The 25,826-nt window shown below is 39.2% G+C and overlaps 1 protein-coding gene across 1 annotated transcript; it reads left to right on the top strand.

Moving 5' to 3' along the window:
* Positions 1 to 4,815: 4,815 nt before the first annotated feature.
* Positions 4,816 to 25,429, top strand: PLMT (phospholipid N-methyltransferase). The gene is made up of 2 exons (XM_010277529.3): positions 4,816 to 5,430; positions 24,788 to 25,429. The coding sequence occupies exons 1-2, from the start codon at positions 5,186 to 5,188 to the stop codon at positions 25,035 to 25,037; spliced, it is 495 nt and encodes a 164-aa protein (XP_010275831.1). The 5' UTR covers positions 4,816 to 5,185; the 3' UTR covers positions 25,038 to 25,429.
* The last annotated feature ends 397 nt before the right edge of the window (positions 25,430 to 25,826 follow it).

Raw genomic sequence — 25,826 nt, 5'->3', positions numbered from 1 at the left:
CTCCTCTTGGACTACACTGTCCACCTCCCTTTGCCAAGAGTCTAAGGTTCATTTTTTGGACTAAAAGAAACAAGGTTTTCTTTCTTACTCTTTTTCCTAGCTACTTCCAATAGGTTCCTTGATCACCCATTAAGGACCCTTTCTCAATGGTTCTAGTGAGATGAACCTAGGGATAACACTGTTAGTTCTTAAAGGGAGCTTAAGTTTTGCCTTTGTTTTCGTTAATGAATCGGGCAACAGATGAAAGAAAGGGATGAGTTTGGGAACCAGACAAGCCGATCGAGGAGGTTGCATAAACTGAACTACTTCCAAAGGCACCTGCAAGAAATGCAGAGTCCTGAGGTGTGCCCATGGGAGAGAACTCGTTGATGCTTAAGTTAGCAAGTAAGAAAAGGGTCATCAAACTAAGCAAAGGAGGCTAGGTTAATGAGGAAAGAAAGAAGACAATGTAAGGGGTAAAAGAGGGTATAGTACATGTGCATACCTTTTTTGGGGGGATGTCTCACAAATTTATAAAGGAGGTGTCATGCTCACCGAGGAGTCCTAGTCCTGTTAGGAGATGGTTGCTAGGCTCGGTCCGAGCTTCTTGGTGGTTGTCTTTATTGGGATCTAAGCGTGTTGGAGGTGTTCATGTAAGATTGGTTGGTCTATTTGGCGGTCAGGCAGATTCGGGTCATTGGCAAGTTCCTTGAACCTTTTGTTTAAGGACACATGGCAACTTGAGATTGGACTTCTCAAATGGGCCTTATTAGTCTTGGTTCTTAGTCTTCCTTAGGTTTTTTCCCACTTCCTAGAATGAAAAATTCTTCTCCATTCTAATATTCATTTTGTTTGGCTTTAACCAATAACCATCCCATTTTCTTTTTTTTGTTTTTCATCTCAATCTAATCACTCCCTTCCACAATCATTATGTTTCTATTAATGCAAGTGAAACTTGAAGCTATGTACCCAAGACTACCACATGCTATATGGATCATATAGTACATTGTAGACATGGCTTTCTGTACCTAGGGGTGCAACTGAGCCAATCAAACTTTGGCATGTCTTGGCTTGATTTAACTAAAATACTACTAAGTTTGAGCGCAAATTTGAATTTGATTCAAGTTCGATTCTATTAAATATTCGATGAGCTCGACTTTTGACTCAAAAGCTCAAAAATGAATATATTTTTTCTTTTTTATAAGCATATATGATATATTTTTATAATATATAGTATATTATATTATATAAAATATAAACATATATTTTACATTAAAATATTTTTCATAGCATATATTATAAAATACTAGTGGGTGTGCACGTGCGATGCACGTGTATGTTCACCATATTGTTGCCAAAAAAATATTTTTGAATTATATAAGTAGCGACTTTCAAATATGAAAAAATAAAAAAATTAGGGCAAAGATATAATGTATAAATTCAGCATTTCAAAGCATATGGAATCAAAACTTTCAAAATTCAACATTGTAGAAGTTTGACATAGAACATTTATGTAAGTGAATATAGAAATTAATTCAAACAAGAGGATTGAATCAAGTGAACCGTTTATTTTATTTTTATTTTTTGCCTAAATACCTAAGTTGATGTAGTTCACCACACCATAATACAATCTTGAAGGGGACTAAAGGCACTACAAATGTTTTGAGACATTTGTTAATTTTATGGAATTATAATATAGTTTGTTTACCTTTCAAAAAATTGTTTTAAGACATAAATAAAATTGTAGAGAGTTCATTAATAAGATTTATGATCTAGTGAAGACACAAAAAAAACATACCCTATTTATAATGATAAAAGCTGATAATAGAGTTACCTTTGTTTCATATTAATAATTAGTTCTATCTCCCTATTAAAAATGGGATGTGCTTAAACAATTAGTCGGACTTAAACAAAGAATTTGTAATACATTTACACTATAGGCTCAGTTTGGAAGGAGTACAAATACAAATATGTAGAGTACAAAATCTTGTATTTTTGTATGTATTTGCACTGTACATACTTGTATTTCTACTCTTTCTGAACTGAGCCATAAGCACAAAAGTAAAATAAAATAAAAATAAAACCATTAACTTTGAACTACATGAAAGACATCAAATCATTCAAGTATATATATGTACAGAGGAATCTTTATTACTTGTCCATTTGTAAATTTGGATATACAAAGACTTAGAACTCATTCTAATTGTGCATTATAGATATATACCTACAACAATAATATTAATTCATATGTAATTCCAATGACATAGAAGGAATCAAGGCGGAGCCCTTACTCTTGCAAGATCTTTTCATCTCAGTAATAGGTTGTTCTTTATTGTAATTCAACTTTTGTTTTGATCTACATTTTCTCTCAAGACACGATAGCATGAATAGAAAGACTATCTTAGATACCAACAAATCAATAACCGATGTCAATTATAAGATATATAGTTAGGGCCAATACCACATAGTTCTATACGTGTTCAAATTTAGAGTTAGTTCCAAATATAATAGAACAATACAGTTAAGATGATAGCTCTCCATTTTTTATTGTGATTATTTAAAAGTTCATCATCTTTATAAGTTCAAAATGAAAGGTTGAAAGATGTTGTTGAAATCCTCCAACAATTGGTAAGAGTTCTTCACTTGATGAATAATGTAGCACTATGTTTCCAAATAGATTAGGAGGCTCTTTTTGAGAATAAAAATTTTAGTGGTATAATCCGCTATTGCTAGAAATTTTGATCACATTAAAGTTATTCCCCTCCATTAGGAGGTTCAATTGATAATGATTATAAATTTGAATCCCAATGATAATACTCTAATTTGTCATCTCTCCATATATCATCCAATATTGCATGGTCTTATACACTCAACAAGCTAGCTATCACCAGAATTAAACTTTCAGACCCTAAATGATAACCTATTCATGCAGCCTCTGATTATTAGTTACATGTATTTGCATTAAATAACAAAAACCAATATTTGTGAAAGTCATGGATAGCATAGACCCTAGGTCCAGAAATTAAAAAAAGGATCTTTATCACCATGTTCAATGAGAGGTGGTTTTACTTTTACGCTTTCAAGTTCCTACCAGCAATCTCTACAACTATGAGAATAAGATCCATATATAAAATGGCAAAATTGCATACCACACAAACCCTAATATTTATTTGAACCCAATCCTCTGATCCAAAAACATTAGTTTTTTTACCGATATCAACCCAACTATAATCAATCAAGCAACTTCTTAGCAAAGCATGAGCATATCAACATAAGTATGGTTTTTTGAACTGTATCACATTTGACATATCCATAAAAAAATGTTCAATTATAGATTCCAATTTAACTGGATTAAAGTGATTCCCAAGTTTCTCAAGAAGTTTCAAGCAACAAAAAACCAAAAACATTGTGTGCTTTACATATGGTTGTTGTCTCTTCTGTTCATTTACTGCATTTGTGCATTCAAATGGTAAGTGGCATCAACTCATAATTATCAGCCCTCATGTGATGGGATCTACTGCAAGCAACAAGTATAAAGTAAATTGGAAAAATTAGAAAAAAAAGTAATTTATAAAATGATCATCAAATGGAAAGAAATAAAAAACGGTCATGGGAGCAGAAAGGGATTGGCAATTTAACAAAAGTGGGGGCGAAATAAGTGACGACTCCCTCTCTTCTTGTTGCTCTAGAAAATGAGCTCCTCACCTGGAATTTTGACAACTTATAGTTGGTTTTGGTGGCATGACTATGTTGTTTCCGACACATAAGATGCTGAACCATTTCCGAATGCTCAAGCCTTAGTTATCTTATTGGAAGCATAGAAGCTTGTGAAGAAAGTATTGAAGATTAGAAGTCAGAAGAAGCATGGCACCCAACCATTTGACCAAAAAATCTTATATATTCCAAAAAGATGAACTCTCCCACTTGGGGGTGGGTTGCAACAAGTGGACAGCTGCCCAATACACTTGTCCAATTTCATGCAATCTAAGTCTATAACATGTGTCTCAAATGTCATAATCTCAATCACATTGATTGAAATAACAAATTAAGTAAATTGTAGAATTGGAAAAAAAATCAGGGTTATCGATAAAACCAAGAGAAACATGCTCATTTTTAATGGTTAACAAATTAAATAAAGGGTAGAATTGGAAAAAAAGTCAGGGTTGTCAACCAAAAGTAAGAGAAACATGTTCATTTTTATTAATGGTTATAGATAGATATGATTTGAATCAGGCTCACAAACTTTCGAGCTGAATTTTTTATTACTCAAATTTGAATTCGAATAATTAATTAGACTTTTCTTGAGACTCAAGTTCAATTAAATCAAACTTAAACTTACAGTGTGAATTATTGAATTAGAGCTCGATCCGATTGCACCCCTATCTCCACCTAGAAGTATAAGAATTTCGAGGACCAACGGATTTGTTAGATCAGCATTTAGAGAATATGGTGAGAACTAGGGTCCAAGCATAATTACAGTTAAGTATTCCTCATCCAAGAACTCCAAAGGAAGACCAAGAATCCTACCCTAAACATAACATTATATAGCTTTTCATGCAAGGTGTAAAACCCCGTCTCCCATTTCATAATCACATATTTCCCTTCAACGAACCTAAGGTCCATTACCAATGTTTTTAAATTTTAATGGTCATCATCCTACTCGTGAATATTATTTATATTCATGCGTTTCTCGCCTTGGCCATTAGCATTATGGGACCAGTTGTTGACGTTTTCCCAAGTTTTGTTTCTTTCACTTGTTGACGTTTCTCGCCTTTGACTCTCTTCAAACTCTCCCCTTAGCTTCCTTTGTACTCTCTCCACTCCAAGTTAGAAGAAATTTTTTTGGTACTTCAGTTTAGAACTTCTCTTGGTACGCGTACGCGATGCCGATACTTCGATCGGTGGTCAAAAATGATTTGCGGATCACGAAAAAATTCCTTGGACCCTACTATGATCAAACGGTCCCATCATCATCATCGACTTCTACTTAACCAAGATGGTTAATATCCATTTTCAACGGTCCAAGAGTGGGATCAATTCGATGCGATCATCTACTACGATGCACTGTGTAAACTAACGTCTTGCATTGCAACTTGCAAGTCTATTCCATCTGCAACCCTGTAATTTGACGGGAAAAATGGTGAGCCAGATTTTTCAGAGTTGAATTGAAGACTGTAGTAGTAGTAGTAGTAGTCAGCAATTGAGAATGAGCATTCTTACTGGTATACTTGTGCTCCTTCCCTTTCCATTCTACTATTGGCTATGGACGTACCCGGCGACATGGGTGGAGTTGTGTGGGAAAGGGCGAGACCCATCAATGATGATGGCTCGAGTGTCTTACTTCCTGAAGCTCCTTCAGATCCTCTCACTCGTCTCTGTGTCTACACTTTCTTGGCCTCCTCCTCTCTACTTCTGGCCCCTCTTCATCGTCGGACAATACCTCAACTTCAGGTCAGTTCTCTCCCTCTCTCTCTCTTACACACATTTATTTGCTCTTCCAATGCAGTTTAGGGTTTTGCGACCGTATTGGGTTATTTCAGCGTCTCACCATTATTTGTTTACTAGCCTCTGCCTTGATTGTTTGAGTCGATTAGGGTCTATCTGTCATCTGCGGTTTGATTTTGCTAGCATTTTCAGAGAATCTAGGGCGTGATTTCTCTTGCTGTAATGGTGATTGTGAAAACTCCTACTGAACAATGTATTTGGTCGGTTGTTGCTTCAGATAATCAGATGTTACTTTGTGTATTTGCTTGCACCCTTCATTACTTATTTGGTTCATACTAAGCACTGGATTGTTAGGCGACACGGATTCCAACTGTTGCTTTAGAAACTTTTTAAGGGTGTTTTAAGATTTAGGTGCGGAAGTGAAAAAAAACGGGTGTGGAATCCGCAATTGTCTAGTCATTCCGTTATCAATTGAAGGTCTTAGACAAGGGGACCCCCTCTCCCCCTACATTTTCCTAATTTGTCTAGAACAGGCCCCGAGTTATCGAAGATGACTTGTTTATTTTTCTAAAGGCCTCCTTTACTCAGCTCAATTGTGTGAGAAATATCTTGGATAATTTCTGTAGTGCTTCTGCGGAAACAATTAACTATAATAAATCTATCTTATTTACATCAAGGAATGTTCCCCATAGACACACCTGAATGCTGGTCAGAAATATTAGGGTTAGGGCTTCTAACAACCTTGATAAATATCTTGGGCTCCCCGTTTTTAGTGGTAGGGTTATTAAACATACCTTCCATTCTGTGGTCGACCGTGTTCAAACCAAATTAACAGGATGGAAGACAAATACTCTTAGTCTTGCTAGTAGATTAACCCTTCTTCAATCTACTTTATCCTTAATTCCCCTCCATGCCATGCAAAATTTTTGTTTACCCTCAAGCACCTGCCAAGATGTAGACAAAGCTAGAAGAAATTTTCTGTGGGGAAGTTCTCTTGATCACAGGAAATTGCATCTTATTAAATGTGAGAAGATTCTGACTCCTAAGCATGTTGGAGGGCTTGGAATTAGGGACCTCCACTCCTTAAATCTAGCTCTTGTCACTAAATTAGCGTGCCACCTCTACTGTAACCAAGATAGTTTGTGGTCCAAAGTCCTAATTAGTAAATACGGTAGGGGAACTGATGTTTTGGACCCATGCATAAAAGGTCATGACTCTTGGATTTGGAAGGGAATAGCTAAAGGTTGTAAATTTCTTAGGGAGAGACTCATACGTGCCACTGGGAATGGAGAAGACACTAATTTTTGGGATGACCCATGGGTTTCTAGGACTACTTGTAGTCAGAATCGGTTGCATGGGCCTCTCCCAAATGTTAATTTGAGGAGTGTTAAAGATTGTATAACTGCTTTTGGTGATTGGGACATCAACCTGATTTCTTCTCTCTTGCCAAGTGATATGGTCGAAAAAATCATGGCAATCCCTTTAAATTTAGGGTCGCAAAAAAATGACCATTGGATATGGCTTGACACTAAAGATGGTAATGTTTCAACTAAATCAACTTATACATTTATTAGAAAAGAAAATGATCTCCCTAAAGCTCAAGCTTTTAATTTGATTTGGAAAGCTCCATGTCAACCAAGGGTGAAAATATTTTTGTGGCTGCTCTATCATAGAAAACTCCCCACTCGCAATGCTCTAATAAAGAGAAATATTCAAGTTCCTAATGAATGCCCCTTGTGTAATGAAAGCATGGAAACGATTGATCATTTGTTTATGGATTGTAGGTTCTGTAAGGAAGTTTGGAATTTATATGATAATCATCCCACACCCACTAGTGCACTAAACTTTAAGAGTTGGGTTGAAAGTAATCTTGAGACTAGTAATGCTCTCAGGGCGACTTATTTTAGCTATTTAAATTGGCTGATTTGGAGGGCCCGAAATAAAAAAGTGTTCAACAATATCAGTTACACTCCCACTTATATTACAAATCTTGCAAAAGACTATGTTGACTAATGCGCCTGCCAAGAATCAACCTAATTGTAGAGTCTGGGAGACATCAAATGGGAAGCTCTGAGTGATCAATGGATTAAAATCAATACAGATGGAGCTGTCAAGGGCCAGAATGGTGGTGTTGCGGCTGGGGGTCTTCTCCAAGATCAACTTGGACAATGGAAAGGAGGCTTCACCACTTACATTGGAAATTCCTCTATCGACTTGGCAGAATTTTTTTTTTTTTGATCAATAACAACAACTTCATTAAATTAAGAGAAGAGAGGGAAAAGAATACAAAGGGAGATAAAATAGCTTAGCTCCCCAAAAACAGAAAATACAGGGAATGCAAAGAAAATTAAAAACTAGCCCAAAAAACAGCCTCCCTATTCACTCCTTGCTTGGCCAACCCATCCTCAAATGAGTTGGCACTCCTCTTCACCCAGCTGTACTGAATCTCAATGTCCCTACCCAGCCATAAAAACTGTTTTTTCTCATTGTTAAAGTTCCACAAACCACTGTCCTCTGTCTTCAACCAATTAACCACCACCTTCGAGTCACCTTCCAGAATCAAACGGCTAATATCGACTTGGCAGAATTGTGGATTGTCAAATGTGAGCTTGTCTTGGCATGGAACTCATGCTACCCCAAAATCATTTTGGAGTCAGATTCGTGTTCCACCATTCAAATTCTTAAGGGTGGTAGGGATGACCATTGGCGTCTTTCTACAATAAGCGAGATCAAAGCCCTTCTGATTAGAGATTGGGAAGTTCGTACCAATCACTGCTACAGGGAGGCCAACAGATGTGCCGATTTTATGGCTAATTTGCTTGGAGCACTAAGATTCGGTATAGGGAATTCCTAATACCTCCTAGAGAGCTTAACTTTCTTCTGTTTGCTGATGTTATGGGGGTAGTCACCCCTCGTTTAATTTTGGTTTGAGTCTTTTGGTTTCTGTGCTTTATTTTTTGTTTTTCTTTTTTAGGCTCTGTCAGATGAATCCAAAAAAAAAAAATGAGACGGAAAGAAACAGGAATTATATACACTACTTTCCATATGTCTTCCAGATTGCTTTTTGGAGAGGAATAGCAGCATATCATGGAAAGTAACATTCTCAGAATCATTGTCATCCTGCTTGTTCATTTCTGCCCAAATCCAAACACATCTTTACAGTGGTACTTTATACCCAAGCAGTTCAGTAGTGTTTTCGCCTTAATGAAAAGTTTGCAAGGTACCACATGCTAATTTCAGCTTTAGTAGAAAGAGAAAAAAGTTCTTATGCTGATTGCTGGCATGCTATACTAAGAAGCAGTCTCCATCCTTCTTTTTCCACAGTTGACCTCAAAATAACCTCATGTAAAAGACACTGGGCCTTCTAGTGTGCAATGATGTATATCTCCTTCACCATTCTACTTTTTTTCTGTTATCTGTCCTCTCCCCCTTTCCCTAATATAACTTCTCAGCATTTACCTATGCACAGATTAAAAGCTAAGGCTCAGTTTGGAAGGAATACAAATGCAAATTTGTAGAGTGCAAATACATACAAAATAATACAAAATACAAGGTTTTACACTCTACAAATTTGCAATTGTACTCTTTCCAAACTGAACCTAAAGGAAAGAAACCAAACCAGCATTTGGGTGTTCTTAAATTCTCATGTTGGTCTAAACAGTGCAAGTTTTGTTAAATACGCCATTCTTGTTATATTTGTAATTGAATATGCTCGATGTTTCAGCAGTCCTAGTTGAATGAAATATACTGTTTTATACTCTTGTACATTTCAGTTGGCCGTTGTACAGTTCCTTTGTGTACATGGACTTTTTCTATACTTGTTTGTTTTGTTTAATGTAGAACTTTACCCTTTCCAAAAAAAAGTTTGATGTTTTAGCAGCCCCAGTTGTAACCATAGTATTGTTGATTGTTTTCAAATTGGGGTCCTACTAGAGTTTTTCTATTGCTTAGAAATAGAAATAGAAACCTTGAAAACGGAAATAGGTTCCTCTGGTGTTGAATGGAAAGTAGATAAACTTAGTTTAGGGCCATGTTTATTTGGACAGAAAATATGGTGAAAACAGTTACTTTGAAAAACATTAATTTGTTAGTGTTTGGCTGTCAGTAAAATATGTGAAGAAGTAAAATCTTATCCAAATTTAGATTAAAAATAGCTCAAAATGACTTTCCCCCTTTAGGAGACATGTTACTCAGAGTCTGCAATGAGATTCTGGGTTTTTCTCTTAAGGGTACAACTAGATAAACAATTGATTTAAATCAGCTACACCTACATCTAAGAAACCTTTGGTTTCATAAAACTCTCTCTCTCCTCTACATAAGCTGAAAATCTAATGATCTAGCCCATAAGTGCGATTTCCAAGCTGAAAATCTAATGATCTATATTTGAATTGAATCCCACTTCTGTGGTTTTACCTCAATTCTGCTAAATGCAAATGACTATTCCCAAGATCTGAATAAAAATGGAATTGAAGGATTAAATCCACTACTTTCAGTTTTTCACTCTACTATGAAATTGAATCCAATCAGCAGAATTGAGAAATTGTGGAATTGGCTCCCTTCTGCCTCCAGATTATTTTTCCCTGATCTGAACACAACCTTGAGGAATTTAGAAATATAGAAACCTTGGAAAGGGAGATAGGCTCCTTTATGTGGAATAGAAGTGAAGAGCCTTATGAAAAGACGGATCAGATCTTAATAATTCCAGTAAATGGAAGATGGCCCAATTATGCCATTTTGTTCTTTGTTTATTCATTTTCAGAGACAGGCAGATCTCTTACATGTCAACTAGGAACACAAGTGGAAGTTCTAGTGCTAGGATTTAACTTAAAGATGAACTAGAGCAAAGGTTTTGTAATGGTCCCCCCTTGAATTGCATATGGATGAACTGGTTCAAAGTGTCCTCAAAGTTTAAGTATGTACCTGGTGAATTCAGATGTTAAAACATTGGAACATGTTCCAGCTTTAATTTCATCAAAAAAAAAAAAACATGTTCCAGCTTTAAAAATTTGATGCTCAGGAGTACCATTAAAGTTGGCCTTGTGTGCAGCTACTTTGAAGAGATGCTCTAGGGATAACCTGCAAAGAAGGGGAATGCAGTTGAACAGCGGAGGATATGTGCTGTGTAATGTCTGCAATGAAGCAGTTTTGCTTCTTCATTGCAAGTTTTCTGAGAAGTTATGGTCGAGGGTGTTGGATCTTTTGGTGTTGAGGGTTGCTCCCCAGTGTTGGCTGAAGCCATCTTTAATAGCTGGTGGATTAAGGGTTTGAGCAAAAATGGTTGGTGGTTTGGAAAGTAACTCAATTTTCTATTCTTTTGGGCTATATGGACCGAAAGGAATGCTTGAACATTTGGATGAAAAAAAAGTGAAACAGAACAGTTGGTGGCAAGAAAGATGCAGGTTTAAGTATAGGATTTTTTTCACTTTCCTTTTTTTTTTATTTTTTTCTCCCCTTTTGTCACTCTCCCAAATTCTCTTCTCCTATCCCGCTTTTTCTCCTCCCCTCTCCTGCACCCCCTTTCTCTCATCTCTTCTCACTCCTCTCTCATTCTCCCCTGTTTTTCTCTCTCCTCTCTTGATTTCTCTCCCTCTATCCTTCCCCGAGATCTCTCTCTCACTTCTCTTTCCATATTCTCTTCTTTTCTCCCCCTCCCTTTCCTTTGAACCAAACCCAACGTCTCTCCCTTCCTCCTCCATAAAAACCCCAAGATATCCCTCTTTGGGTTTTAACCTTGGAGCATTACATAGATCCCATTTATCTTTTAAAAATTCCATTATCAACCAACTTTTTCTGGTTTCATCTTACACTGGGACAGGTAACCATTACAATCATTCATATAACTTCACTATAAGGTTCTTGTATCCCACCACACACCTGTCATATGTAAGAACAGATACAATGATATTAAATCCATTTTCTTCGTTTAAATTTTCATTTTTCCTTGTTGAATTAAAATGCTAGTAATGAGGAAATTAATTAAAATATTTGATATCGAAATCATGAATTATCAAATACTAGATACAATCATGTGTTGGCTAATTTAACAAGGAAGAAATAAAATTTAAACTAAGAAAGATTCAAGACTTCCCTTAACATCTTTATTTGTGTCAATGGGGATCCATGACTATACATGTATATGGTCTTGTGTATGACAGGTTTATGGTGGGCTGTGAGGTTAGTTTTAAATCCATTTTTTTCCTTGTTAAATTAACAAAGCTAGTAATGAGGAAATTAATTTAAATATTTGATATTTGAGTCTTGATGTGTTGGCTAATTTAATAAGGAAAAAATAAAATTTTGAACAAAGAAAAGGGATATAAGACTTCTCTTAACATCTTCCATTTGCCTCAATGTGGGATCCATGACTTGGTATATGTTCTTGCATATAATAGCTGTATGGTGGGCTGTATCCTGTATGAGCTCTATGGTGATGCCGTATTAATGATGGTGATGGTTGCTTAACTTGGTGCAAGATGGAACTAGAAGTTGTTGGTTGATAATGAAATGTTTAAGAGATAGATCAGATCTGTGTGATGCCCTGAGATTAAAATTTGAAGAAGTCGATCTATAGGAGAGATTCATAAAAATTGTAGAATTGATCTATGTAATGTTCAACATGTTGTCAGAGAGACATTTTAGGATTTTTATAGAGAAGGAGGGATGTTGGGTTCGATGCGAAGAAGGAAAGAAGAGATGGGAGAAAAGAAGGAAATAGGGAAAGAGAAAAGGGAGGGAGATCTGAGGGAAGGTAAGAGAGGGAGAGGGACTAGGAATAGAAATCAGGAGAAGTGGACTGGTGGAGGGAAAAAGAAGGGAGAAAGAAAAGGGAGGTTTGAGGAGAGGAAGGGGAAAGAGAAAGGAGAGTGGGACCCAGTGGAAGAAGGAAGAAGAAAATTCTATACTTACAACAGGGTTTGCTGTCCTTTTGGTTAGGAATTCATAAACTATTTTGTGGAGGAAAGTCTGTATAAATTGGGTGGGAACAAATGGGTTGGAACTTTTTGTATATTCCCATTGTATAGTTCTTTGGTGTACATGGGTGCTGATATAACCAAGTTTTGGCATGTCATTCTAAAAAAACATGTAACTTCCTTTCATTAAGTGATTATCTAAGAGTCATTACTCAATGTTATTATTCCTGGCTATCCAGGATATTGGGAGCAATGGACTGGATAAGGACCTAACCTTGGCATTTTTTGGACAAAGTGTCTTCTCTCAGATCAAAATTGCATTTCATGCTTGTTAGCCTGAGATTTTACCATTGCACCAAAATATGACCCTGAAAGGGCCATTTCTCAATGCTGGTTACAGCTATGGTCCGTGAAAGGGTTGGACTGGATATACACCTAATCTTCAGCATTTTCTTGCACAAAGTGACCTATCTTAGACTCAAGCATGTCTTCTCACACTTGACAGTCCAAGATTTCACCATAGTGCAAGCACTTGCCTCTATCTTCTATGTTATGTTGTAAAGATGATATCAACAATTGTATGCTTATCATTCTTCAACTTCGAACAGGTTATTAGCATTTTCTAAGCAAGTTTGGTGACAAATCCTAAAGAAAAAAAAGAGTAATTTTGTTGTATGATTGCAAGGTAATTTCACATAATAACTAAAAATCCCATAATTAATGTGATTTTGAAATGAGAAAAAAAAATCACCAATGCATCAAAAGTCTTTCACTAATGAAAAGTGAGAAAATACAACAGTTAAAAGCCCCTTTTGCTATAGATTGTTTCGAGGAGTCCAAACCAACAGTAAAAGCATGAGAAAACATTAATAGCCATATGTTCTAACCAGCAATTACAGTGTCAACCCAAAGATGATTGTTAGAGTACACAAAACAGGGGTATTTTGGTCATTTGGGTTTATCTAGAGAGTGGAAGGTCTGTTTTATTTAAGTTTAAGTTATGTGTCCCATCACTTATGAGGGACAATGTGGTATTTCTTGTAACTATGTTATTGGAGATAAATACAAGTGGGTCGACTAGAGAGAGGACTGATTTTCCTCTACTGGCCGAACCCTTCTTCTTCTCCTTCTTCTCTACTGTGACCTAGGACTAAATAAGGTTTTTCACATGGTATCAGAGCGCATGTAACAAGTTCAGATCTGCTCGTCTTGCTCTTTTATTCTGGTTTACCCAGTTTTTTTATTGCCCTCCTCTCTAGGGTTTTGCAGATTTCTCAAGAACCATTGGGAGATTAAGGGAAGGGTTGAAAAGGAGTGGTTGTTTTTCTCTGTAGGAGGCCTTCATGCCTCCAGTTTGTGGTGTAGTGGCTGTTTGTGGTGATTGGTAGGAAGCTCTCTATTCGATGGTATGAAGAGAGCAGGTTCGGGTGAACAGTGTTCAGCTGAGTACAAGTTGGTTTTGCAGAGTGCCGTGTAAGTGTTTGGTTTAATGGCCGAGTGATTTCAGCCCTTGTATTTGGTGTGTGAATGGTTCTGCAGTGTGCAGTATAGGTGCTTGATTTAATGACTGAATGATTTTGGCTCTTGTATTTGGTGTATGAGTGGTTTTGCAGTGTGCAATACAAGTGTTTGATTTAATGACTGAGTGATTTCAGCTTTTGTATTTGATGTGTAATGTGTATTTGAAGAAGTTGGTGGTGCTGAAAGTGAGATAAGTTTTGTGGAAGTGCGTGAGGTTGTGTTTGTGAATAAACCCTAGTTGTTTCTAGGTCAAAGTAGAGAAGAAGAAAGAAGAAAGAAAAGAGAAAGAAGAAGGAGAGGAGAAAAGTATTCGGCCAGACTAGAAGAGAGGATGTACAAAAGTACCTCTCCTAGCCGACCCACTTGACTTTTATTCATGAAAACTTGAGTTACAAGAAAGACAGTTTTGTCCCTCATAGAAGATGGGACACATAACTTAAACTCAGATACAATAGACATTTCACTTTCAATAAGATACACCAGAATGACCAAAATACCCATGACTCGAGCATTCTAACACTCCCCCTCAAGTTGTAGAGTATATATCATATAGTCCCAGCTTGTTACAAATGTAATCTATTCTTCCCCGAGACAATCCTTTTGTGAAGATATCTGCCCACTGATTTCCTGAGCTCACATGAGATGTAGTTATTACCCCACTTATCACTTTCTCTCTCACAAAGTGACAATCCACCTCAATATGTTTAGTTCTTTCATGGAAGACCGGATTGGATGAGATGTGAACATCAGCTTGGTTATCACAGTATAGTTTCATGGGTTTGTCAATTGAGAAACCCATCTCCTGTAGTAGGTTCTTCAGCCATACTAGTTCACATGTGGTATGGGCCATAGCCCTGTACTCTGCTTCCGCACTACTTCTTGCCACCACTGTTTGCTTCTTGCTCTTCCAAGTTACAAGATTGCCACCCAAGAAGGTACAATACCCTGTGGTTGACCTCCTGTCTGATATAGAGCCAGCCCAATCAGCATCTGTGTACCCTACTATCTCAAGAGGTCCTCCTTTTTTGTATAACAGACCACGACCTGGAGCACCCTTTAGGTACCTAACAATTCTCAGAACAGCTTCCCAGTGAGGAACCCGGGGATGTTGCATAAACTGACTCACCACACTCACAGCAAATGATATATCTGGTCGGGTAATGGTCAGGTAGTTCAACTTTCCCACTAACCTTCTGTATCTTCCAGGATCATCAAACTCATCACCTGCATCCACACTTAACTTGGCATTGAGTTCCATAGGAGTCTCTACTGGTTGAGCACCTAACAACCCTGTTTCTTCAAGTAGATCAAGAACATATTTCCTTTGGCATAGGTTGATCCCCTGTTTTGACCTCACAACTTCTATTCCTAAGAAATACTTTAGCTTCCCCAGATCTTTCGTATTGAAGTGGTCCTGTAAGAATTTTTTCAGCCTGTCAATTCCATTGCTGTCACTTCCAGTTATGACAATATCATCCACATACACGACTAGCAAGATTTTTCCATCTTTCGAGTTATAGCTGAACACGGAATGATCAACCTGACACTGTTTCATCTCAAAGGCCTTCACCACTTCACTGAACCTGTCGAACCATGCACGTGGAGATTGTTTCAGTCCATAGATTGCCTTTTTGAGCCTACACACCTTACCAACCTCCCCCTGAGCAACAAACCCTGGTGGTTGCTCCATATACACCTCCTCAACAAGATCACCATGTAGGAAGGCATTTTTTATGTCAAGTTGTAGGAGAGGCCAATCATACATAGTAGCCAATGAGATCAACACCCGAACCGAACCAATTTTAGCCACAGGAGAGAATGTCTCCATATAGTCCACACCATATAACTGAGAATAGCCCTTGGCCACTAACCGTGCCTTCAATCGTTCCACACTGCCATCAAGAAGATGCTTCACTGTATAGACCCATTTACACCCAACAGTGTGCTTACCAGGAGGAAGGATGGTGAGTTCCCACGTATGATTATGTTGTAGAGCAGAGAGTTCTTCTTCCATGGCTTGCCGCCACCCTGGAGAGGCAAGGGCTTCCTGTACAGTCTTGGGAATGGGAACTGAAGAGAATAATGATATAAACTTGCAATGGGAAGCAGAAAGGTGAGTAGTGGAAACATAGTCTGAAATGGGATGAGAAGTACAAGTACGTTTACCTTTCCACAAAGCAATAGGGAGATGAAGATCTGAGGGAGAAGGAGCAGTAGCAGGATCTGTCGACGGGTGCTGAAGTGGAGGAGGAGCCGAAGCACTTCTGCGAGTATACACTTGAGTAATTGGCGGCCTCTCTGTAGTAACCGGCATATGATGTGCATCTGCAGTAGGAGTGGGAGCTACGGGAAGGGGGTCCACAACCGGAACAGGAAGAGGAACCACAGAGGGAGAAGAAGAGACCCCGGCATTGGAGAAAAAATGAACTGATTCAAAGAAGGTGACATCCGGGCACACAAACGATTTATGAAACTTAGGGTTATAACACTTGTACCCTTTCTGAGTCCTTGAGTAGCCAAGAAAAATACACTTCGTAGCCCGAGCATCTAGCTTGTCTACTCCAGGCCCCAAGTGCTGAACAAAACAAACACAACCAAAGACTCTTGGGGTGAGAGGAAAGGGAGACAAAGTGGGGAACAACACGGAAAAAGGGGATTGACTTCCAAGGATTGACATGGGCATCCGATTTATCAAAAAATAGGATGTAAGAACAGCATCACTCCAAAAGTGCTTTGGGACATGCATATTGATCATCAAGGACCGAGCAGTTTCAAGAAGATGTCTATTTTTCCGTTCAGCTACACCGTTTTGTTGTGGGGTGTAGGCACAAGATGTTTGATGAATTATTCCATGATGCTCTAGGTATTGCTGAAATGATGAGGAGATGTATTCTTTGGCATTATCGGAGCGAAGTACTTTCATATTAACACCAAACTGAGTGCGTATTTCAGCATGAAATTTCTGAAAAATAGAGAACAATTCACTACGGTCTTTCATAAGATAGATCCATGTCATCCTTGAAAAGTCATCAACAAAGATTACAAAATACTTAAACCCATTGTATGACACCACTTTAACTGGACCCCATACATCAAAATGAACTAAAGCAAAAGGACTTGAGACACGACTATCAATTCTTGGACTAAATGAGACTCAATGATGTTTTTCCAACTGACATGACTCACAATCTAATGATGAAAGATGACTCAAGGAAGGAACTAGCAGCTTCAAAGCTTTGAGAGAGGGATAACCAAGTCTGCAATGCCATTGGAGAGGAGTAAGAGACGACTGAAAAGCCACTGGAGGGCCACCACCATCAAGGTAATACAAACCACCGGCTTCATGCCCTCCACCAATCTTCGTCCCCGTCTTGAGATCCTGAAACACACAAGAAGAATGATAGAAGGTTACAGAACAATTAAGGGACTTGGTTAATCTACTAACAGACATAAGGTTAAAAGGGAACTTAGGAACATATAAAACAGATGCTAAAGACAATGAGGAGAGATCAACATCACCAACACCACAAATAGGAGATGTAGAACCATTAGCAAGTGTAACTGTCTGAGATGTGGAGGTGCGAGAAAGGGAAGAAAATACATCAGGAGTCCCAGACATATGGTCCGAGGCGCCAGAATCAATGATCCAGGGTGAGGCTTTGGAAACTAAACAAGTCATACCTGAATGGGCAAGTGTAGTTGTGTTCTGCTGAGATGTTTGAAGGAACTGCTCATATATTGCCCGTGGTACACTCACCATTTCCTGCCCGGGAAGCACAAGTGGGTGTGGAGGGGGTTGGTGCAGTTTGTTGGCTTTCAGTAATTGTGCTACTACTTTTAGATGTAACATGGTTAGCTCAAGTGTTAGGTGGACCACGCAAATCATAGTAGAAATTAACTGTGTGCCCCTCTAAGCCACAATGTGTACATTTTCTTTGAGCATTACCCCTTCCTTTTCCACGGCCTCCCCCTGACTCACGGCCTCCAGTCCGGCCACTGGCCCGGTTAAACATGTGTCCACCACGGTTGCTTGGAGGGCCACTGCTGCCACCACCACTTCTACTTCCACGACTACTCCCTTTGGTCACTACCAAACCAGATCTATCAGAGAAGGAAGAATGTTCCACTAGCTCAATGGATGTCCTCTTAAGACGAGCAAAAACTTCTTCAAGTGAGGGGAGAGCTGATCCCCCCAATATCTGTGCTCTAACAGGCTCATACTCAGCCTTCAAGCCCACAAGAAACCTAGTCACATCAAGTTGTTCACGTTGCTGCTGTTGGATCTGGACATCTGATGTGAGAGGGTGATACACATTTATCTCATTGCGGATGTTTCTCAAACTTGCATAATACTCTTCTGAGCTTTGACTTTCTTGCTTCAAATTGAAGTACTCTTGGTATAACTGATATACCCTAGTTGTGTTGTCCTGTCCAGAGTACAACTTTTTAGCATGATCCCAGATCTCTTTGGCTGTATCTAGGAACATGAAGTTCACACTAATCTTTGGTTCCATGTTGTTCCAAAGCCATGTCATTATCTGTGCATCATCTTGTTCCCAATCACTGAACCCAGGAGAATCAGAGGAAGGTTTCTCTTCCCTCACATGTTTTACTTTCCTCTTGGCCTTCAAGAACACCTCCACAGATTTTGCCCATGGTATATAGTCCTCACCATTCAACTTGATGGATGTCATTTGAACACTTAGATAATCTAAAGAGAGCATGATGCTTGTTTTGTTGTCATTCCCAACTACAGTTGAAGCCATCTCAATTATGTCTCCTCTGAATGTACACCACAATCTCACACTTGTCACAAGACATATCTCACTTACAATACCACCAACCCACTTTCTTCAACTGCACATTACACACTACACTCTAAAGCTGAAATCATTCAGTCAACACATCAAACACTTGGACTGCACACTGCAGGACCATTTACCACCAACACACCACTACTGAAATTACTCAGTCATTTCATCGAACACTTGTTCTACAAACTGCAGAACTGATTACACACAAGGTCTAGGGGTTCACTTTTAAGCATAAAAAAAACATAGATATGCCAGCAACACAATCAACACCACACCACTGCTGTCATGGATATCAGCAGTCTACCACTCTTCTTTCAGCACACATGTGAGCAAGAAAACACAAAAAAAAACGACTGATATATGTATCAGTTTCACCCAGCACCACCACAACTAACTTTCGATGCACACAAAAAAAAAATCAGCATTCACAGTCCATTTCTGAACACACGACAGCAGTGTCCATACCTGTATACGACTAGCCCTCTTCGTACACTGAATAGAGGGTCTAGTATACCACTTCAACGACCACCACAGCACCGGCCAGAGGCATTCTCACCTCCAGGCCCTCAAAACGACAACTCCTTTTCAGCCCTTTATCGAGTCTTCAATCAGATCAGTTGTAGGATGAAGAAACCTACTGTGAAGCTGGCGACGAACCCAGGAAGAAGACAGCAGCAAGAAAAAAAAAAACGAACACCAGACCTTAATGCTCTGATACCATGTGAATAAACCCTAGTTGTTTCTAGGTCAAAGTAGAGAAGAAGAAAGAAGAAAGAAGAAAGGAAAGAGAAAGAAGGAGAGGAGAAAAGTATTCGGCCAGACTAGAAGAGAGGATGTACAAAAGTACCTCTCCTAGCCGACCCGCTTGACTTTTATTCATGAAAACTTGAGTTACAAGAAAGACAATTTTGTCCCTCATAGAAGATGGGACACATAACTTAAACTCAGATACAATAGACATTTCACTTTCAATAAGATACACCAGAATGACCAAAATACCCCTGACTCGAGCATTCTAACAGTGTTGAATATTTGAAGGTGAATACTCTACATATAGCAGTGATTTCTTTGTGAGGTAAGGTGAATTAGTTAAGATGGCATCGATTAGAGATGGGAATGATAATTCTCAGTTTAGTGACTGGGAACAGAAAGATGCACAAATAATGACATGGCTGTGGAATAACATGGAACCAAAAATTAGCGTGAACTTTATGTTCTTAGATACAGCTAAAGAAATCTGGGATCATGCTAAAAAACTGTATTCTGGGCAAGACAATACAACTAGGGTGTATCAGTTGTACCAAGAGTACTTTAATCTGAAGCAAGGCAGTCAAATCTTGGAGGAATACTATGCAAGTCTGAGGAATATCCAAAATGAGCTCAATGTGTATCATCCTCTGACACAGGATGTTCAGATTCAGCAACAACAGCGTAAGCAACTTGATGTGACAAGGTTTCTGGTGGGTTTGAAGGCTGAATATGAGCCTGTCCGAGCACAAATACTGGGGGGGTCTGCTCTTCCCTCACTTGAAGAAGTTTTTGCCCGTCTTAGGAGGACATCTATTGAGTCTATAGAGCATTCTTCTCTCTCAGATAGATCTGGTTTTGTGGTGACTGGAGGGGGAGGCCGTGGAAATAGAGGTGGTGGTGGTGGTCGTGGACTTCCAAGTAACCGTGGTGGTCCCATGTTTAACCGTGCTAGTGGCCGGAGTGGAGGTCGAGACTCAGGGGGAGGTCGTGGTAAAGGAAGAAGTAATGCCCCTAAGAAGTGTACATACTGTGGATTAGAGGGGCACACGATTAATTTCTGCTATGATTTACATGGTCCACCCAACACTTGGGCTAACCATGCTGTGACTAAGGGTAGTGGTACAGCTACTGAAAGTTAGCAAACTAACCTAATCCCCTCCACATCTACTGGTGTTTCTGGGAAGGAAATGGTGAGTGTACCCTGTGTAGTATATGAGTAGTTCCTTCAGACATCTCAGCAGAACACAACTACCCTTGCCCATTCAGGTATGGCTTGCTTGGCTTCCAAGCCTTCACACTAGATCATTGACTCCAGGGCCTTGGACCATATGTCTGAGACTCCTAATGTATTTTCTTCTCTTTCTCGGTCCTCCACATCTCAAACAGTTACTCTTGCTAATGGTTCTACATCTCCCATCTGTGGTGTTGGTGATGTTGATCTCTCCTCCTTGTCTTTATCATTTGTTTTATATGTCCCCAAGTTCCCCTTTAACCTTATGTTTGTTAGTAGATTAACTAAGTCACTTAATTGTCCCATAACCTTTTATCCCTCTTCTTGTGTGTTTTAGGATTTCAAGACGGGGATGAAGATTGGTGGAGGGCATGAGGCAGGTAGATTGTATTACCTTGATGGTGGTGGCCCTCCAGTAACTTTTCAGTCGTCTCTTACTCCTCTTCAATGGCACTGCAGACTTGGTCATCATTCTCTCAAGGCTCTGAAGTTGTTGGTTTCTTCCTTGAGTCATCTTTTATCTTTGGATTGTGAGTCATGTCAGCTTGGGAAACATCATAGAGTCTCTTTTAGTCCAAGAGTTGATAGTCGTGTCTTGAGTCATTTTTCTTTAGTTCATTCTGATGTCTGGGGTCCGATCAAAGTGATGTCATACAATGGCTATAAGTATTTTGTAATTTTTGTTGATGACTTTTCAAGGATGACATGGATTTATCTTATGAAAGATCGTGGTGAATTGTTCTCTATTTTTCAAAAATTTTATGCTGAAATACGTACCCAATTTGGTGTTCATATTAAAATTCTTCGCTCCGATAATGCCAGAGAGTACACCTCAATACCATTTCAGCAATACTTAGAGCACCATGGGATAATTCATCAAACTTCTTGTGCCTACACCCCACAACAGAACGGTGTAGCTGAACGGAAAAATCGACATCTCTTTGAAACTGCTCGGTCTTTGATACTTAATATGAATGTCCCAAAGCATTTTTGGAGTGGCGCTGTCCTCACATCCTGTTTTCTCATCAATCGGATGCCCATGTCCATCCTTGGAAGTCAATCCCCCTTCTCGGTGTTGTTTCCCACCTTGTCTTCGTTTCCTCTCACCCCAAGAGTCTTTGGATGGGTTTGTTTTGTTCAAAACTTGGGGCCTAGTTTAGACAAATTAGATGCACGAGCTACTAAGTGTATCTTCCTTGGCTACTCAAGGACTTAGAAAGGGTATAAGTGCTATAACCCTAACTTCCATAAGTCATTTGTGTGCTCTGATGTCACCTTCTTTGAATCGGTTCCTTTTTTTCAGATACTGTGGTTTCTTCTCCTTCCCCCGTAGTTCCTCTTTCCGTCCCTGTTGCGGATCCCCTTCCCGTGGTTCCCATTCCAGTTGCAGATTCACCTTCTGTGCCAATTACTACTAAGAGGCCACCAATCAGACAAGTGTATACTCACAGAAGAGCACCAACCCCTCCTCCAATTCAGCCCTCGTCGGTAGATCCTGTCATTGCTTCTTCTCCCTTGGACCTTGATCTTCCTATTGCCCTGCGAAAAGGTAAACGCACTTGCACTTCTCATCCTATTTCACACTATATTTCAGTTGCTCACCTTTCTGCTTCTCATCGCAACTTTATATCATTGCTATCATCTGTTTCCATTCCCAAGACTGTCTAGGAAGCCCATACCTCCCCAGGGTGGCGGTAAGCCATGGAAGAAGAACTCTCTGCTCTACAACACAATCACACGTGGGAACTCACTGCTCTTCCTCCTAGTAAGCATCCTATTGGGTTTAAGTGGGTCTACACAGTGAAGTATCTTCCAGATGGCAATGTGGAGCAATTGAAGGCTAGGTTAGTGGCCAAGGGCTATTCTCAGCTGTATGGTGTGGATTATATGGAGACATTCTCCTGTGGCTAAAATTGGTTCAGTTTGGGTGTTGATTTCATTAGCTGCTATGTGGGAACTCACTGCTCTTCCTCCTAGTAAGCATCCTATTGGGTTTAAGTGGGTCTACACAGTGAAGTATCTTCCAGATGGCAATGTGGAGCGATTGAAGGCTAGGTTAGTGGCCAAGGGCTATTCTCAGCTGTATGGTGTGGATTATATGGAGACATTCTCCTGTGGCTAAAATTGGTTCAGTTTGGGTGTTGATTTCATTAGCTGCTATGTATGATTGGCCTTTTGTGCAACTTGACATCAAAAATGCTTTCCTACATGGTGATCTCATTGAGGAAGTGTATGTGGAGCAACCGCCAGGGTTTGTTGCTCAGGGGGAGGATGGTAAGGTTTGTAGACTCAAAAAGGCAATTTATGGACTAAAACAATCTCCACGCGCATGGTTTGGCAGGTTTAGTGAAGTAGTGAAAGACCTTGGGATGAAATAGTGTCAGGTAGACCATTATGTGTTCAGCCATGACTCAAAAGATGGAAAAATCCTGCTAGTGGTGTATGTGGATGATATTGTCATAACTGGGAGTGACAGTAATGGGATTGACAGGTTGAAGAAATTCCTATAGGACCACTTCAATACGAAAGATTTGGGTAAGCTGAAGTACTTCCTGGGAATAGAAGTTGCAAGGTCAAGGCATGGAACTAACTTATATAAAAGAAAATATGTTCTTGACCTACTTGAAGAAACAGGACTGTTGGGTGCTAAACCAGTAGAGACTCCTATGGAACTTAATGTCAAGTTGAGTGTTGATGCAGGTGAAGAGTTTGATGATCCTGGAAGATACAAGAGGTTGGTGGGAAAGTTGAATTATCTGACTATTACCCGACTAGATATATCATTTGTTGTGAGTATGGTGAGTCAGTTTATGCAACATCCTCGGATTCCTCATTGGGAAGCAGTTCTAAGGATTGTTAGGTACCTGAAGGGTGTTCTAGGTCGTGGTTTGCTATACCAAAGTGGAGGGACTCTTGAAATAGTAAGGTATACAGATGCTGATTGGGCTGGTTCTATATCAGACAGGAGATCAACTATAGGGTATTGTACCTTGGTGGCAATCTTGTAACTTGGAAGAGCAAGAAACAAATAGTGGTGGCAAAGAGTAGTGCAGAAGCTGAGTACAGAGCTATGGCTCATACCACATGTGAACTAGTATGGTTGAAGAACTTGCTACAAGAGATGGGGTTCTCGGTTGACAAACCCATGAGACTATACTATGATAACCAAGCTGCTGTTTGCATTTCTTCCAACCCAGTCTTCCATGAGAGAACCAAGCATATTGAGGTCGATTGTCACTTTGTGAGAGAGAAAGTGATAAATTGAGTGATAACCACATCTCATGTGAGCTCAGGAAATCAGTGGGCAGATCTCTTTACAAAGGGATTGTCTCGGAGCAGAGTAGATTATATTTGTGACAAGCTGGGACTATATGACATATACTCTCCAGCTTGAAGGGGAGTGTTAGAGTACACAAAACAGGGGTATTTTGGTTATTTGGGTTTATCTATTTGAGAGTGAAAGGTCTGTTTTATTTAAGTTATGTGTCCCATCACTTATGAGGGACAATATGGTCTTTCTTGTAACTATGTTATTGGAGATAAATACAAGTGGGTCAACTAGAGAGATGACTGATTTTCCTCTATTGGCCGAACCCTTCTTCTTCTCCTCCTCTTCTTCTTCTTCTTCTTCTTCTTCTTCTTCTCTACTATAACCTAGGACTAAATAAGGTTTTCACAATGATGAACCACAGTAGAAACCTAGAAACACAGTATTGAGCTATACCATCCGCTAGGTCATTAGCAGATCTTGCAAAAAGAAGCTGTTCAATCCAAAAAGTGTTTCAGGTACCAAGGTCCATCTTATTGGACCATGAGGCACAACCTTTCTGAAGTATTCAGTCTTGTTTGCCTCTGGGAAAATGTGAAGGAAGCATTCAAAGTAGCAGTTTCTACTGGTAGGTTTTATATGAGGAGTTGTCAGTAGGTCCCATCTATCCCATCCATTTTTTGAAATTGTCAGTAGGTCTCTCAGTATTTTTGTTTGCTACTGCACGCTTTAAACCTAGAAGACTCTAAACATGCTAGATTTTGTTGAGGTTTATCTGTTCTCCATTCAAATTATTTTGTTTGCAAATTTCATCTGTGTGTTGTACTTTAATATGTGAGATTGTTATACTGAAGAATTTAAGTTACAGGGTATATCAGTTGCTGGGTGAGACTGGTACTTACTATGGTGTACGCTTTGGAAAAGACATTCCTTGGGTAACAGAATTCCCTTTTGGATACATCAGGGATCCGCAATACATAGGAAGCATTCTGAGTCTTCTCGCATGTTTACATTGGGTTCCTCTTCGGTACATCCTTTTATGGGTATTTGGCTATGTGTTCATAATATGGGTAGAATCCAAAGAAAACCCAGCCACTCGTGCAAAGCCACTCTCCTGATTTTGCCACTTTTTGTGAGACAAACAAGCGTTCTTCCTTGAACTATCCACTTCTGGTCAGCAGAAAACATTCGTGCAGAGAGGAAGCTGCTCTTGTACTAATTTGTGTTGTTTTGAGATCAGAGCAGGGTTTTTAGTGCTTCTACTACTAATTTGTGTTGTTTTGAGATCAGAGCAGGGTTTTTAGTGCTTCTACTACTAATTTGTGTTGTTTTGAGGTCAGAGCAGGGTTTTTAGTGCTTCTACTACTAATTTGTGTTGTTTTGAGGTCAAGGAGATCTTTTCACTTTTAGCTCCAGAGTCTAATGTTTTTTCTTTAGTTTCGTCCAACAGCTGATGCATATATACAAATGGCCTCCTAATCCAGGAAAAAATCCACCAGTCAATCCAGAATACCAATATAGATGTTGATATGTGCATGGTGCAATGTGGAGGATATAGAACTTGTATCCATCTTGCTGCAATCCCACATCTTTGGTGAGACAGATAGCTTCTAGTGAAGTGTAAAATAAAATGTGGACTTTGATTTTAATTTGTAGAACTACATTTCCTGTTGGATGAGATAGAACCGAAGACAAACAGTAAATGGGGAAAGATGTAAACTAGTATATGACTTGTGAATTATGACCAATTATAATTAGGTACAAGGGTTTTCAACCCACCGTTGATCTGGCTGGTTGAACCGTTTGAATCGTCACTCAGTCAAGATTTTGGGTCCGGTTTGAGTAAAACATGAAGAAGGTAAAAAACTATTGACTTGGTAAAAACCATCTGATCTGGATGATTGGAC

Source organism: Nelumbo nucifera, chromosome 8 (genome assembly GCF_055504915.1).
Source record: "Nelumbo nucifera cultivar China Antique chromosome 8, China Antique-T2T, whole genome shotgun sequence".
In the NCBI taxonomy this organism is placed as follows: domain Eukaryota; kingdom Viridiplantae; phylum Streptophyta; class Magnoliopsida; order Proteales; family Nelumbonaceae; genus Nelumbo; species Nelumbo nucifera.
This window is presented reverse-complemented; position numbering and strand designations above follow the sequence as displayed.